At 37.0% G+C, this 16,886-nt stretch overlaps 1 protein-coding gene across 3 annotated transcripts in view; it reads right to left on the bottom strand.

The window, feature by feature from the left end:
* Positions 1 to 287: 287 nt before the first annotated feature.
* LRCH1 (leucine rich repeats and calponin homology domain containing 1) overlaps positions 288 to 16,886 on the bottom strand; it is a 125,378-nt gene continuing 108,779 nt past the window's right edge. For 2 of the 3 annotated variants that reach the window (XM_086481953.1, XM_086481952.1), the window contains one exon: positions 9,894 to 10,100. In XM_086481953.1, the coding sequence (XP_086338079.1) occupies positions 9,894 to 10,100 (207 nt within the window). Of the gene's footprint in view, positions 425 to 9,893; positions 10,101 to 16,886 lie in introns of those variants that run through there. The other variant, XM_086481954.1, reaches the window with a different exon arrangement.

Raw genomic sequence — 16,886 nt, forward strand, 5'->3', positions numbered from 1 at the left:
ATACGAAGGTATCTTGCTGCAAGACAGCTGTGTACTGCGCACGGTTTTGGTGGCAGAGGTGGCTGTTTTAGTACGTACTGTACAAAGTGAGCTGTAAAAGCAGTGAAGTGCCAATTTGCTCTAGAAAATGTTTCTGGTTAGTTTCTGGTTTGTAGTTCGACGCACAGTCTGAAAGATGATTTTAAAATCATCAGGAGTGTAAGAATACTCTTGGAGCACTGGGGTTTTTTTTCAATGCAGTTTGAAAAGACGGGCAGTACTTTGATTCGTTGATGGCACAGTGGAGCTGGTAGCAGCAGAGATAGTAGTTTCATGTGAATAAAGCTTGTTTCACTGTGGTTACATCTAGCAACGCTTGAACTGTCATGCTCACTTTTACCAAGCCCTTTTCTTCTAGGATGTGATGTGGTAGGCAGAGCTTCTCCTAGAAAAAGACAAACAAAGGAGTAAAGATTAGGACAGTCAATACTCACTGCAAAACCTTGCGTTACACAATCACAGTTGGAACTAAGCCCAACAAGCAGGAACTGCTTCCTGGTTTTTTTAATTAAAAAGACCCTCCTGTAATTTTGACAGAAAGCCTCTGACTTTGCTCTCATTATACCTATAAATTAGTGAGAGATCTGTTAATAATCTGGGCCTCACAAACCAACCTGTTCTGCGGTCATTACAGTACACAAACATCTTAACTAAGAGCAAGGGCCAGCAAGTACGCACTGAACTTTCATCTAGACACCCATTATAACGTATGGGTGAGCTTGGGGACAGAAGGCTGGTTTTAACGGCCAAAAGAAGTTCTACCACTGAGCTCTATCTCCCAGGATACACACCTCGGAAGCGACCCAGCAGTATTTACAGAAAAGAGTGTGCAACACTATGCATTCAATGGGCGAAGCGTTTCGTTCTGAGCAATTAGCAGCTTACTTTGAAATATCCACAAATCAACTTTATTCACCACAAGGACACAGCAGCCATGGCCAGGACGAAACCTGCTAGCTGTCCACAGAGGCTGTTACACCAGAAGGCAGTCAATGGTAAATACTGTATCTCCTACAGGTAACAAGAGACCCCGCAGTGAGTCGTTACAGAAAGCCTTCCTCAGAGGGGCAGCCTCCTGTCATGGTTGGCTCCCTCTTCAAAAAGAAGTTTTTTGTAATGGAACTGGGTATTCCCATTAATGAAATCCATGAAATTAGGCAACAGGTTTTATAATAAATAAATGGAAAGGCTAGACTACACAAACCATAATTACAACTGTGAGACTCATTGCCACAACACGGAAGCAGGATAACAAAAATACAGAGATAGAGAAACCACCCCAAGCGACACTATTAAACGCAAACACATGGATACAGTGTCTGGCTCACGAAGACCTTAAACTGTGCACATCAGATTGCTTTAAGTCTGAAGAGGCACCATCTACATGATCTAACCTTCTGTTCCTTCCCTAAACACCCACATATGGCCACCAGCAGACATGGGATTTGATTTTTTATGAGAGGGTTGTTTTGATATTCTCAGTGTTGAATCTCTCAGCTGTTCAATAAACTTTTAGCTTCTAAAACTACTGATGCAATTGAGATTATATTTTAATTAATCACCTGTCTTCTACTGAATATTCTTTCTTCTGCAATGTCAACTAAGGGTCTCTTATTTTATCTTTATGCAATTCATGATCTTTTGTCACACTTCCTCATATTCACTGATCATATTCACTGATTAAATCTCCAATTTAATCACCAATCTCTTCAACCTCTCTTCTCGTGACATATTTTGTTCAGCTCTAGTCCCTTCCTGGAGCCCTATGAATCCTCAAAAGTAAATATTTGGGATGATGAAATCTGAACTAGTACATACAAGAACAACTAATATAATTTTTATTACGTTATGCACCGATGTTTAACTGCTTGTATCTCCTTCCATTGTTGTCCAGCCTTTGCTCAGGAAAACTCCTCCAGTGGGCCACAGCTCCATCAGAACAGCACCAGTATCAAACAGCTGCTCCGCTGCTTTTGACATTTCTGACTTTCTTTTGTTAAGGAGTATTTCCTTTATGCACAACCAACATTTAGCTTGCTTAAATTTTTTGTGAAGTTCCTCACACCCCACTCCAGCCTCAATGAGAGAGAAACTGCAAAACTTGGCTATTAACAACTGATCCTAAAAAGTGAGAGACAAACTTTATTCACAATCATGGCATCTGACACCGATAACGGTTATTTATCTGTGTTTTATGTTTACGTTCTGTATTTACTACTTAAGATGTTTTAATATTTATTATTTTATGTTTAAAACTTTTTTTAAAACTTAATTTGTAATTATTTTTTTTTTAAGGTCTGTGTTTATAGTCCAGAACACCAAACAAATACTGTGGATTCCTTCTGCACACACAGAATGTGCCCAGTCAGCACAAAGGAATAGCCCCATCTTGCAGCCATTCCAGTTCATCATCCAGATTTCCATTCCAAACCTACCCTTAAACTGGTCATTTAAGTTGAGACACTGCGTTCTGCAGGTCATTTTTGTTTGTTCTTTTGACTGAGATACTGACCTGCAAGCTGTCAGAGATGGTTCTTCCCAACTTTTATTTCTCTGGAAAAAAAGTATTTTTTCCAGAGAAATATATAAATATATTTTAGGATGCAAACCCCTGAACTGATACCTGATTAGCACTGGAGCAGCTACAAAAGAAGGTAGAGATAGTGATAGCAAACAAAAGGAAAAAAAATCCAAAATATTTCTACTTCAAATGTAGGAGTTGTACTAAAAACATTTTGCCAGTCTGTCATCTTGGGACACAGCTCATATAAAATTCTACAATACCCTACTTCTGATAATTAAAAAAAAAAAAATTATATTAACCTTATTACTGAGAATGCAAATCTGAAGTGAAGTATTATTCTCTCCACTCTCTTCTACTTCTTTCCAGTGCCTTTGCACAGTAGGCTCTTGGTTCACAGACTTGGTGGCCCACAACATGCCAATATTTCATTAGTCTTCCATGCTAGACAAGAGGCTTTAAATAATAATGCCTGCTGAATCCAGTATCTGAAAACTAGGTCATTAGTGTTACAAGGCCAAAGGGTAGAGATTGAATCAAAAAACCCAGCCCCAAAACAACCTACCTTGCTAGATGTTTATATTTGAGAATATTCTAAATTTTTCCATTGAAGCCAAATTTGCTGAAAAAGCCACAGTTAAGGATGTTTCCTTTAGAAAATCTTAAATTCTAAACTTACCATATTTGTGGCACCTTATAGCACTCACAGAACTATTCTGTCGTGCTTTGTTGCTAGGAATTTTGCAATTGTTTATAAGCACATTTTCACTAAAAGCATAAAGGAGCACATGTCCCATTTCATATAAAAACCCCATCCAATATAATTTTTCTCCTTTTAAATACAGTATAGTAATCCAGTCTGTATAAAGCAACCTCTCTCCCCCTGCTGTATTTACAAGATGCATACTCAAATAAGGAAAGCTATTTAAGAAGGTTTATTAAAAAATAGGACTGTAGAACCGTGTTCTAGGAGTGAGAAGCTTCATGGCTGGTTACTTTTTTTATTTTACATATCATTCTTCATTAGTGCTTGAAACCTATACAATTGAGAGCCTTCTCTTGTTATGCAAAGGTGTAACTTGGTTAATATTTTATAAATCTACAGTTAAACATGTGGCTATGATGAACTTTCCAAAACTGACAAGGAGACCTACGCCATCTCTTAAAAATGACAAACATAATGTGTCACAAATCAATTCTCTAATCTAAGCCCCAATCACTATCTTCAAAGGTCTGTAAATAGCTTTACAATCAACCCTGCCTCACATACTTTTCAAATCACATTTTTAGAGTAAAATAGATTTAACTCTTAGAATAAGAAAAACCAAACCCTGCCAAGAACGGAATCCAGAGCACATGGATAATCAACTCAGCTTTCTGCATAACAGCCATTACTTGGGCCAAGGTCCCAGGTGTCTCAGTCGCCATCCCTGCAGCACAGTCCAATTTCCACGCTCTGCCTCACTCTCTAACTCACTACAGCTGCTGTCTGGGAACAGTAGAGCTTTGAAGCTGCAAACCATAAAGATTTCAAAACTTTTCTTATATCTTGGCGTTTTGAGTCAGTATGTCTGACCAGCCAAGCAGAGGACTGACCCATGACTCTGAGAAGACTCAACCTCACCCACTTCTCACCACGTTTGACAAGATTCCTGTCCCTTTTACATTAACATCAGACCCATAACACTTCAATATAGTAGTATGAACCGCCTCTCTAAAAACACCACTGTTGAAACCATCACTGACCAAAACCCAGGAAGGCAGACAGAAGAGCTTGTGACTAGTTTTCAAGACCAGCCTAAAAATCTTTAAACACAAGTGCAGAGGAGAGGGCTGCCACCCAGTCACAGAAGTATGAGTATCTCTCTTCTCTACAAAAATGAAGATCTAAATTGTTAATGTGTTTTTTTCTCCCTAAGCACACAGAGGAACTTAATTACTTGTTGCAAGCAACCCACTTTCTATAGAGACATAGCCACTTGGAATGGATAAAGATGTTTTCAAACTCATCATGATGCAACGGAACAAACTCCTTTTGGGGGGGCGGGGGGGCAGGGGAAAGGTCACAAAAAGGAGGCAGCAACCAGGAGGCTGAGCCACAAAGCAACACCAGATGACAGTACAACAGTGTACTCACGAACATACAGGCGTGCACGTGCTTGCTAGAGCAAGTTTCTAATCCTGGAACAAGATGTCTGCTTTAGACAGTGTAGAAGAAAACCAGGAATACACAAGGACACTAATCCCACAAGGACACGTGACACACTACACACACATATCTCTTTTCTTTGACACCAGATGACTTCAAAGTCAAGACAACTGTTTGTATTGATTTACGCTAAGGTCCGCAGCTTGGCAGTTCAGATATAGCAAGTATTTACCAAAATTAATTGTTGCCATTATATCATATGGGCAAGTAGTGAAATGACCGCATCATGATAACAGCAGGGCCCAAATGCATCTGTTAGCAAAAATACAGAGAAATGGAATTCTACAATTTGGTAAGAGCCTTTCTTCCTTGTGTTTGTAGAATATGAGATGTCGGATCTACAGGGGAAAAATAAAATATTCATTAAAAAATGAAACACTGGAATTTGTAGTTTCTCCAAGGACAAATTAAAAAGTAAGTCCATGTGACGACCATCATTTAATGTTTGGAGACAACTAACCTGAAACAGAAAGTCACTAAAACAAACATCAGGGTCTTACATTTAAGCAAACTCACATCAAATGCACAAAAGCTTGGCATTTTGTTAGGTCAAGGCCAAGTTTTCTTTCTAAAGAGTTGAAAAAACTATAGCAAATATTTACTTTTTCACACATCCAAGGCAATTTGAAATTACGTCTTTTTATATATATATTCCTTATCCACTATTACTGTTGGTGTCTTTATGTCCAAACACCCTGAACTTACCATCTGAAGCACAGAAGACAAAAAAAGCACAGTATATAGGTATATTTCGTAATTATTTTTCTTTTAATTTCCAATGGAAAGATTGTTATGTTTTGTATAGTACACACTTATGACCAAATTTGACAAAGCAAAAATAAACCCCAGACCTTCAATACTGCAGCTGCAATTCTGTATTTGGAGTCATAGCCAGTTAGATGTCTAAATATATGAATCTTCTGAACATGTAATAAATAGCAAATATTTACAAAACTGTATTTGCAGGTGGTGGGCTTCGGACCCTTTCACAAATTCTGGCCTCAAGCCATAAAATTTTATAAGTACACTGTGTATTTTGCCAAAATGCCTCACAGTTTCATCCTAACATGCTAAGAAAACAGTGAGCTGAAACTGCAAGGAACAAAAATCTTAATAAAGACAGACACACATGAAACAGTAAGAGAAAATGTACACCTACAGGGGAAATAGCAATTATACCATCACCTTATACATAAAATTCCGAGACACAAAGTGAAGGAATGAGAGTGTTTTGTATCATCAAAGTAGAATAGGTAATTATCTTAAAGTATTTTTATACTGCTCTTTCTGCATAATGCATCTTATAAGCTAGAAATGAAGGAAATGGCAAAAGCTCACAAAACCTGCTCTACTGTTTTTTCTAAAACTGCTCTCATTGTTTGGTAACAGGAGTAAAATGCTAAGAATGCTTTTCTTTGAAAAACGATTACGAGGCAATAATTTGGAAATTTATTAATGTACATGGAGTAGAAAACTGAACTATTTGCTCAGGTTCTAATTCAATCCCCATTCACATTAAGTGTAACTTTCAGAAAACTTATTTGGAACACAATGGGATGATATACAGCTTTCAGCTGTAAGAGCTCGTTAATATACAAGAGGCATTTGAAGGACTACTACACTGCATTACCCTACACTTGAAAATACTTATCTGTTTACTGGCTCAAGGAAAAAGAAAGCCAAATCCTCACATCAAAATGCCACTTGTAATCCAGGGCAAAACATTTTACCTGCACATATATCCACTACAATTTGTATTTATTACTTTATTGCCGTATGGATGAGACAACCTCCACAGGATAAAAGAGAAGTCAATATGATGGGCATGGTACAGACTGGAGGAAAACAATTTACAAAGAAATCACAGTTTGAAAATCTCTGATGACCATTGCAATGGAAAAAACTGAATGGGGAAAGAAATGGGGGAACAAATATAATTCATGTTACCAATGAATATGTGGGTGAACTACAATGTAGATTGTTTTTAAACCAAGGTCACAAATTTAACTCATGTGACTGGCTGTGAGCAGTAAGTACCAACTGTATGTAACTGAATGTCTCAATATTGGGATCTCCTCAAAGGTGAAGAACCACCAGTCAAGTTGAACTACTGGTTTCCCAGGTACTAAAACCACAAGGAACTGCAGCACAGAAACAGGACTCTGAATTTAGCAAAGAGCCCATTACAGCAGATTTATGAGCTACATATATGTTTTAGTTTCCACTTCCCCATTTAATGGGAGAATTATTGGCTTCAGGGATGGGCAGACAGGTATTTTTCACATCTGCATTATGTTTGAAATGTATTTTGAGAAACATCACTATATTCACTCTGAGAGAAATGTAAGGGTGTATTTTACTATTCCTTTCCCTGTAAGATTTATATGTATATTTGGAAATGTTATCAATAACAATCCAAAAAATACAAAACCTGAGAAGCTTCATGTATGGTAGTAAGGCTGTGCTTGTCATGAAGTGAGAATGTTCGTTTTTCACAGCCTGGTTCAAGATGGCTTCAACTCCCTAACTACAAGAAAATGCTTATAATGTTACACTTTAATTACTGTATATTGTCATAGTTGAGAACAGTGAGAAAACGTTCTCTAAGTAACTAAGACAACTCTGTTTGCATGGTAAGCGTATGTAAAGTTAAAACTTTGGACAAGTTTGAGAGCTACGTGTCATTATGACTGGGGTACGTTGAGCTGGTCTACATCGACACAACAGTAGTTCAGTTTCTAACCCAGTGTCTCATCTGATAAACACTTAAAAACACTGAGGACACGAACTTCTATTTCTGCACACTGGAAACACAAAAGACACTGATCTACTACTTCTCCCACCTCTCTCCCAAAGCTATGGGATACAGTGGCTAACCAGACACAGTATTAAGGCAACGAGACAGATGCGTACTGTTGGAATGTAGCAACAACTTTCACCACCTGGTTTTAAAATTTCAAAAAATATTAAAATATACTCACACATGTAGATCAGTACTATATAATGAGTGCACAATACAAAGCATTGACAGGAGACCACTTATGGGAGCAGGAGTAAAATCCCAGCCCTAGAGAAGACATCCTTTGTCTCAAATACCAACACTGGATTATAAAGAATCATACAATTAATAGATTCTGAACTGATTCAAGCTTTATGTCATCTTCTCTGTTTCACTAGAAAAGCAACATCATTAAAACAAGACAAAGATCTGCAGAAAGTGGAAGCTTAAATGTCAAGCTCAGACTGAGTAAGCAAGTGTCTGATGCTGGAATCACTGAAAGTAGGCACACCATTAAAAGACAGGCCTGTGCAGGATGAGGGCACAAGTTTACAGCTACACACCCAAACAACAAGTACCTTTTCCTCAAGTATAAAGAACCTAGAAACACTCACTTAACTCATGCCTGGTCACAGAAGACACTCTTCACAATAGAGCTGTTACATGTATGCACTGGAGGCAGCTAGACACTAAGCCCTTTAAAAAAATTGATTTATCTAGCATCTGAAATTAATTTTTCCATCTTAAAATACGGAAAATTTTACATTTTTTATTATTACATAATTATACATTTTATCCCTTTTATATATGTATGTATATATCTGAGCTATGCAAACCAGGAATAGAACTGCGTTTAGAAGTTTTTAAATAAAATTTTACAAGTATCTATGGAATGGGGATATTTATAGTGTAGCACTAAATCATAACCATATGGCCAGAATAATCAGTAACATACAAGTTTTTATGCTAGTTATCCTCTAAAAGCCTACAGGTAAATTTTTTTATACACTAGGCAGTGAGAAATGAGTATGTATTTCACAGACACGAAACTGAGGTCCTCTGGTTAGTCAGCCTGCGACTGAACTGTGAATTTAGTCAACCATCTAGGCCAACACTGCAATGTCAATATAGGTTTATCTTCGAGGTTTTATATTTTTCGATCAATTTTAATTTGTATACTTCACGTTGATAAGGAGTAAAACAACAACAAAAAAATTGTCTTATTCAAGTTTTACAATAGATGAACAGAACACAAAACTGGAAGGGAAGTGGAGGTCATCAGTCCAGCGCTCTAACCATAGGCAGAGTTCAAACACACTGAAACACCTCCTGGCTCATGTTTGTCTCCCCTATTCTTTAAAACCTCCCAGGATGGAAAATCTGGAGTCTTCCCAAATGACCTGTTTTCCTAGCTACATTGTCTTTGTTACATTCATTACACAAACAAACATTACCTGCATTTTCACAGGTGATGAAACAGAGACAAGACAGTGACGTGACTTGCTTGACGTCACACATAAGAATGGCAGATACAGGAATCCAACAGCTTATTCTCACACTATCTTATTGTATCACACTGTACTCCACAATCTTCATCCTGAAACATTCTCAAGACCCTTGCATATTACGGATTGCTCATATCCACTACTAATTTACAGTCATCTTTGGGGTGTAATATAGCAAGTGTTTAAAAGCAGTTCAACACTGCTTTGTGTGACAGAAGAAAAAGACTATTCTATGGAATCTGGAGGAAAACAAAATATAAGTAGGAAAACAACTACTCCAGTACGGAATTTAATTCGAACAGTAGAGATGACCAACAATCTTTGAAGTTACAGTATTCCTGTTAATCTAAAGGATTAAAAAATAACAGTAATTTGAAAGATAGTTCTTTAAGTGCTCTTAACACAATGTATGTTGAGATCATTGGCACCAACTCAGAAGATACTATCACCTGTTGAAGTGCCACCTCAGTTGCTTTGTATGAGCAGCATTCTTGGCGCAGTTCTGTTTAGCTTGTGATACACATCTAGCCTACACCCAAAAGCGGGATAAGAGTAGCTTCCCTGCTTTAACACATTTAGTGTGTAGTCTAGGCAATATACAAGAAAACAAACTATAAATAAAGAGGTACATAAGTTCTTAAACTAGAGCTGGAGGGGAGAGAAGATGGGACTTGCCATCAAGATGCTACTCCCTCTCTCCCCTATTTCAAGAGATTAATAAAGATATTACAAGGAAGGGAAGCGAGGGAAAGGGAGAAGTTTGTAAGACAAAGGAAGGAAATTAAGTACCTGTAATTTGTCAGAGACAAAGCAGAAAGTTTGTGTGCACATGCGAACAGGTTATGCTGTTAGCACATTCCAGTGATAAGTTATATACATCAAGACTATAAAAAGTATGTGGAAAAGACAAAAGCCTATTAGATCCCAGGAGCGAAAGGCAGAAGTTGATTGTGGGGTTTTCTCCCCGAGGGCGAGCAGAGTGTCAACAGTCTTTCGAATGTGACGAATATCCGACTGCAGGATGTCATACGGAGAGCAGAGGTCAGCCTATCCCGAAGGGCAGCCATTAGAACAGAAAAAAACAGTGCATAAAATTAAAAATAGAAAAAGAGAAAGATATTGATAAATAAATTATCACAATATTCTAGCATAAACATGTAGGAATAGTTTGTTCCTAGTATTGCCTTAGTCACTAGACATCTCAGCTTTATTTCCTCTTAATACTGCAGCTATCATATAATATCAGAATGCTAAGACAGAAGAGCTCAGGCCTTCAAATCCTTCCAATATTATGCCCAGATTCACAAGGGTGAGGAGGTACATGTGATCCACTTATTCCAATGAGATCTGTACACCTTTGTCCATCTGGGCCTTATTCAAATGCTCAAGTGGAAGCAGCTGTAAAATCTAACATATAATCACAAACAGTGGGTTAGAAAGCTGTTAAAACCACAGGCAGCAGCAATATGAAGTTTCAAGAAAAAGTACTTAAAGAAATTGTTAGAAGTATGCAAAATTCTCTAATACGATAATCTTAAACTTGGTATTCAAATACCACCTTAAATGATACCCTGGGATGGAAACCAAAAAAAGTCAATGTAGCACTACATAAATTTAATAAAGTTTCCTAAAACAAAGAATTTGACACTAAATTCCTTAGGCACCATTTAAAGTTATTAGCAGGTTGGATTCCCACACTTTTTTTTGAAAGTACCAATGACTTCATGTAGCAGTTTACTCTAGACTAGCTATACAAAATGAAGTGTAGTATGTAATAATAATATCAATATGCACACACAATACTTAACATTAAAATCAAACCAAGTAACAACTAGTACTTTCAAAACCCAATCCAAGATACACCATTTTACATTGCAAATGAGGCCTTAATATCAAAAAGATGGTGAATACTTACTGAATAATATTATAGGAAGTAAGAAAGTGATCCCCTGTTTCAGAGGAACACTTTCTTTAGTAGCTTTTCAGTCTCACTTGCCTATTGAACTGACAGTACACCCAATAAATGACGTGGAAGTTCAGAAGCCTGTTTTCTGTTAGTCCAAAGTTTCAAGGTCTAGCTGGCAATAAATTAAACTTCAAAATATTTGAAAGGCCATTCTATCCTGAAAAGTGACTAGTGAAACTAGAAGTCAGAACTGTCATTCATACACAAAGAAAAAAATGACATTTTTTTTCCCCTTTCTTCCCCCCCCCCCCTTTTTTTTTTTTTTTGCTTACCATGACTGGTTCCAGCTTTTAGAGAAGTTAAAAGCTCCAACATTTTGTTACTTTAGCCAGCAGATACACAGATGGGGGAAACCACCCTGCCTAGCAACAACCTGCTATTTTTACAGTTATTTTCCAGATTTTTTTCAACTCAAAATTCTAGTGCAATAAAAAACTTCAATGCAATTGTATTTGGCTTTTTCTAATGAAAACTCACGGACAGAACAAAACGTGCTGATCTTGTTTAAAAATGGGATAGGACTAGTACTGTATTTGAGAACATCTACATCCACAAGCTGCTCACCAGAGAAACTAGTTTTAGGGGAAACAAAACTGCTCACGACTATCAAACGTGATATACTGCACTTATACCAAAGATACCAATAAACCCAGCAAATGCTGGATTAATTTTAAAATAGCATACTAGGCTCAACTCCTACTTGTTGCAAATATATCCCCAAAATAAATACCTAAGATACATTGAACTTAAGTTTATATAAAAAATTTTCAGAACTTTAAAACAAGGACTTCCAAAAAAAATTTTGTCCAACCCGCCCCCCCCCCCCGCCCCCAACAGTCCCTACCGCAGTCAAACAGAGAAGGAAGTAATTTCAGAGTTAAAGAATGAGAGCTGCTAATAGGTTGAGTTTTTACAGAGACTGAAGAACTTGCTAACCAGAGATTAACATACTAAGCAGTGTACAGGAGAAGCCGAAGCGTACAAAACCAGCCAACACATGCAGAAGAAACTTCCTATGGGAACTGACATGCTGTGCTTTAGTGAAATTCAGTGAAACCTGGGGAAGTCTGAGAAATGTCTGATTATTTTTGCTTATTTTTGTGTGTTCTGTGACAGTGGATTATTCGATGTTACATTCACACCTTATTAAGTAAAAAGTTTATATTGTATTTATTTTAAGCTTCTGTAAGGTAACTCTAGACAAAAAAAAAGATACAGCTTTTCAGTCATGGTGAATGTATTTCCACTTAAGTTACCAGAATTTTACAGAGGCTGTGAAATGAAAATATCAAACTAAAACGTGACATCATGAAATAGTGAAAAAGTACACGACCCCCACCAAAAACCTCAAAGACAACCAACCAACCACCCTCCATCGTAAGCACCACGCTTCTCACTTAGGAGACTGAAATTATTACTCGTAGGAACTAAAAAGATACATACACTCAATCATTACATTTATGGACTGACTGTTTATGCCTGTGAAGCTATGTGATTAAATCATACAGCTGCCAAAATCATGCACAGAGAATAAACACAGTAAGACAGAAGTGGAATGACAAAAGCATAACCAGCTGTTTGTGTGCACAAACCACCCCCACTCTACATGCTCCTGCAGCAACTGCAAAAACAGAGAGCATTTCAAAACCAACCTCCTCAAATTTTGACCCTGGTAAAAAAAGGCAAGAGTAACTTTGCAGAAGTGCATTAAAGAAGTGAGTCTGCATATGCACTATACTCAAAACACAAATGAAAGGAACCTCAGAATTATGCTTTCAGCACTCTAATTGTCAGCATAACGAACCTCTTAACTCCATACCGTAAGCCATACAGTGTACGTTACTGAGCCCAGAACAAAAGGGTGGAGAAAGGAGTCATACCTGATAAAACTTACTGAAACTTCATGGATGTCTCATGATGAAACTATGGAGAAGTAACTGATTACGTGAACTGATCAGAAAACAAGCATAAATGGTAATGAAAATAAACCTTGCATTAAACTGAGAAACATAGTTACCAGTTGAACAACAGGTGGAAAGAGGATCAAACACTTGACACACTGCTTGGTGGCTTCTTTTACTTTGTTCTGACAGTTTTAGCATACAAAAGCCTCCTGTTTTTTTTCTGTTTTACTTAATTAGCAATTCCTACACGAACAAGTCATACTGATTTTTAGAATAATTCTGGCTGACATTGCAACAAAGTGGATCTAGTCTTCAGAAGAGCAGGTGAGATGCAATAATAGCTCCCATTTGCAGGACTCGAAAGTCACAAGAAGCAGCACAGCTAAGCCTTTTGTAATCTGAATTTCATAAGACGACTTGAGGTCCAAAAACCCATCCAAACACTCCTTTCTGTTCAGTATGTGTACACCAAGTAGCTGACTGAAAATCTGAGAGACATGGCAGAAGTCTTTCATGCCCACCCAAGAGATAACTTGTCCCACTAAATAATGCTGCACCACTACTGACATGCTGGAACACAGAAGCTCAATAAACTTGCTGTAATAACCTCCTGTGAAAGATTTCATTTTTCTTTTATCAACAGAAATTACCATTCTAGTATTAATCATGGTAACTTAAGTCTATGGTTTTTTCAAGCGATATGAAGACTGAGAAGGTGTGTCTGTGTGTCTTTTTTTTTTAAAAAAAAAAAACAAACCCACAACCCTGCCTAATTCATCTGACCTGAAGAGGCCCATAAAGGGCCAAAAGATGCTCAAGTGCCTAAACTGTCAGGATATTACATTAGTGTAAGCTGCAGATCATAAAAATTAATTTGTGTCTTCGTAAAAACATAACTTCTGCATTTCGGCTCACAAACATTGAAAACACTTTGTTCAAGTTCTTTTTTGACAAAATGCTTGGAAGGTCCTACTTCTGATATGCCATGTTTGCTCATAATTGAGAGCTAGAAGAAACGCAGACCAAAAGTTGTATCTTTTGCCTCTCAAATAACATATTGCATTTACAGCTTTGTTTTGGTCTAAATCTCACTTGTAATAAAGTGTCATTCAGCCCATCACAAATCAGTTATTTTTTCCTTTTGACAGGAATATTTGTTAAAATTGCTGAAAGTGCAGAAGAAAAAATGCTCTGTAATACAGATCATAAAGAATAACAGCTACCAAGAATGAAAGCTAAAGCTTAATTAAGTTATTGATTTGCAGCTTAAAATGGGAAAGTACTTCTTTGCTACTAGTATAGATACTGATTCTAAGGTGGCAATTGACAAGTTGAAGAAATGTGTATGAATATTTTGGTCTTTATTTACATATACTGTTACTGTTTTTCTGAAAGTTGAAACTAAAATACTGCTATAACTTTACATACATACTCATGTGAAAATAATTCAGACTCTCTTGATCATTTTTAATACTTCTGGGATGAGATGTCTCTAAGAAGAGTAAAAAACTGCTTTAGAACTGGTACCTTTAACACTTCAGACGCCACACTTACACACAAAGAGAAATAAATTTTAAAAAATAGCTTTATTCTTTAAACCCAGAAAGTGTAAGAGGGTGGGTGCAATATAGGTGGACTGGGTAAGCATCACAGGTGGTGTCAGCAGTGGGTTCATACAACATTAAGAATCTACTCGAGTGAATGGCACCATTCAAGTACTGCGCGTCATTCTGAAAAATGCAGTAGGGCAGACACCCCCTACTTACCACACATCTACTGCCACTTGCTTATTCAAATCTGTATCAGCCAAAAAGCAGGAGTGTGTGTCATCCTATCGCTGTTACAGAGGAGATTAGGCAATTTGACAGATTTTAGTTAAGGATGTAAAATGAAGTCTTTGATACTTTTCTAAGTGACAAAGATTGTACCTTTTCTGTCAAACACCTCCTGAGGGACACAGCAGACATTTTCCAGATCTTCAAGCTTTCAGATGCTTACCTGCCACTACCTCTTTCTCACATCAAACAAAAATTATGGACACAGGTAGACTGTCCTACAATTCTCATACTTTTCGTAGCCTACTGGTGCAGTAAGAGCCTTGCTATTTTGTTTCTTATTAAACAACCAGAACCATACGCTTAAAACATCCCTTCTGCATAGGATCAGGAGCATCGTACGACCATTAACAGAAAGTGATTTCGACATGACACCCATTGTACTGAAATTCTCTAAACCTGTGTAGTTCAGGAAACAGTATGCACTCTAATCCATTCCATAAATAACTGAAAACAAGCTAACAGGACCTAGGACCATTTTAAATCCTTAAAAAAGCCCCATGTTAATTTCAAGTTAATTCTCAGGAACTAACCATGGACATAAACATCACAGAAAAGCCCAATGCCTATGGGTATTAGGATCCATAAGTGGAATCTACCACTTTCCCATAAGATGCTTCTTTTAAAAAAAAGGAAATAATTCACTGCATTCCTTTCACTGGTTTGCCCAGAGACAGGCGATGTACAACACAGCATTAAAACACACCATCTGTAGTTCTTTAAAACCTCTGACAGTTGGCTGTCACACTTGCTATCGTACAACTTTGTATTCCTAATACATGTCCCTCCAGGAACACACAGCAAAGTTCTATGTCTACCAGCTAGTTCCACAACACAATGGTTTTTCACAATACATAGCAAACATACACATTTGCAAGTTACCAACAGCTAATCAAAAAGAGTATCCTCAGAGTACTTAAAACCTATCGTAAATTTACAATTGCAAGCCATTCCTTTAATGTTTAAGCGAATGAGTTTTTCCCCTCAAGAGAAGTTAGGGATTGTTAGTTTATAAAATCAGATTGGTAAGATCTGGCCTTGTGCTTAAGGTTCTGTGCAACTCTGCAACAAACATACTTTAATAAAATAAAATAATCCTAAAAAAAATTCTACACTATTTTCAATGGAAGCATTAAAGAGGTAACAAATATACAAAAAATGCCTATTTACAGAAAAGAAAAATCTATTTTTCCAGAAAACTCACTTACAGAATTCCAAAATTAAAAAACCTCAGAGTAAAGGCTTACCCATCTGTAATATGGCACTGCAAGGATCTTTGTAAATATTTCTATTCTATTTCCATTTCTGAAAGATCTCTTGACAACACAAAAACAGCTCTTGGCCTTTTCTTTCTGAACAGGTTATATCCAGAGAAACCTGACTTGTATTCTGATTCACTGAATGAGTTACAGTGCATCAGAAGACAATGAATTTTGGGGCTGCTTCACAAACACTCAAGGTCTACAAGCCCACAGCACTGAGACTTTTATCTTCTTTGAAATGAAATTTTACCTTTAATATGAAATCATTCTAACATAATAAATTATATAATTACAAGAACTAAATCAACCATTACAACTTAGAGACCCAGCCCATTATACTGAATTCTCAAACTAAATTTATGATGAACAATTCACTGGAGCTGAAAGATAAAGCCTCCCCCTCAAAATTCCTACAAATAGCAAAAACTATCTGTTACTTTTGCTGTCCTCCAAATCAAGTACTAAAATATAGATAAAATATAAAGAATTCGAACTGGAGTTCTTTCCCAATGTGAAATCTTTGCATTACCATCTGCTCCCCAAGGGGGTGGTGGGGGAGATACACACAAAATATCTTTTTGTTTCAGCATTCTTAAAACACAGACTAAAAAGAACTGAGTCTTCATTATACTGTTGTACGTAGGCAATGTATCATGCAATTTTCATGTTTTTAGATTAAAAAGACCTTGAATAACACTTTTTACCTTCTTTTGAGGGTCATGTATTTGCAATTACCTTTTTCTTAATAGGTGCTTCTAGACGATAAGGGAGCCTTTGAAATATTCCCAATGCAACCACAGAACTCATTATATTAGCTATATTTTCCCTTATTAATATGAGAATAAATTACATGATGAATGGTGCCA

Source organism: Leptosomus discolor, chromosome 1 (genome assembly GCF_034619465.1).
Source record: "Leptosomus discolor isolate bLepDis1 chromosome 1, bLepDis1.hap2, whole genome shotgun sequence".
NCBI lineage: Eukaryota > Metazoa > Chordata > Aves > Leptosomiformes > Leptosomidae > Leptosomus > Leptosomus discolor.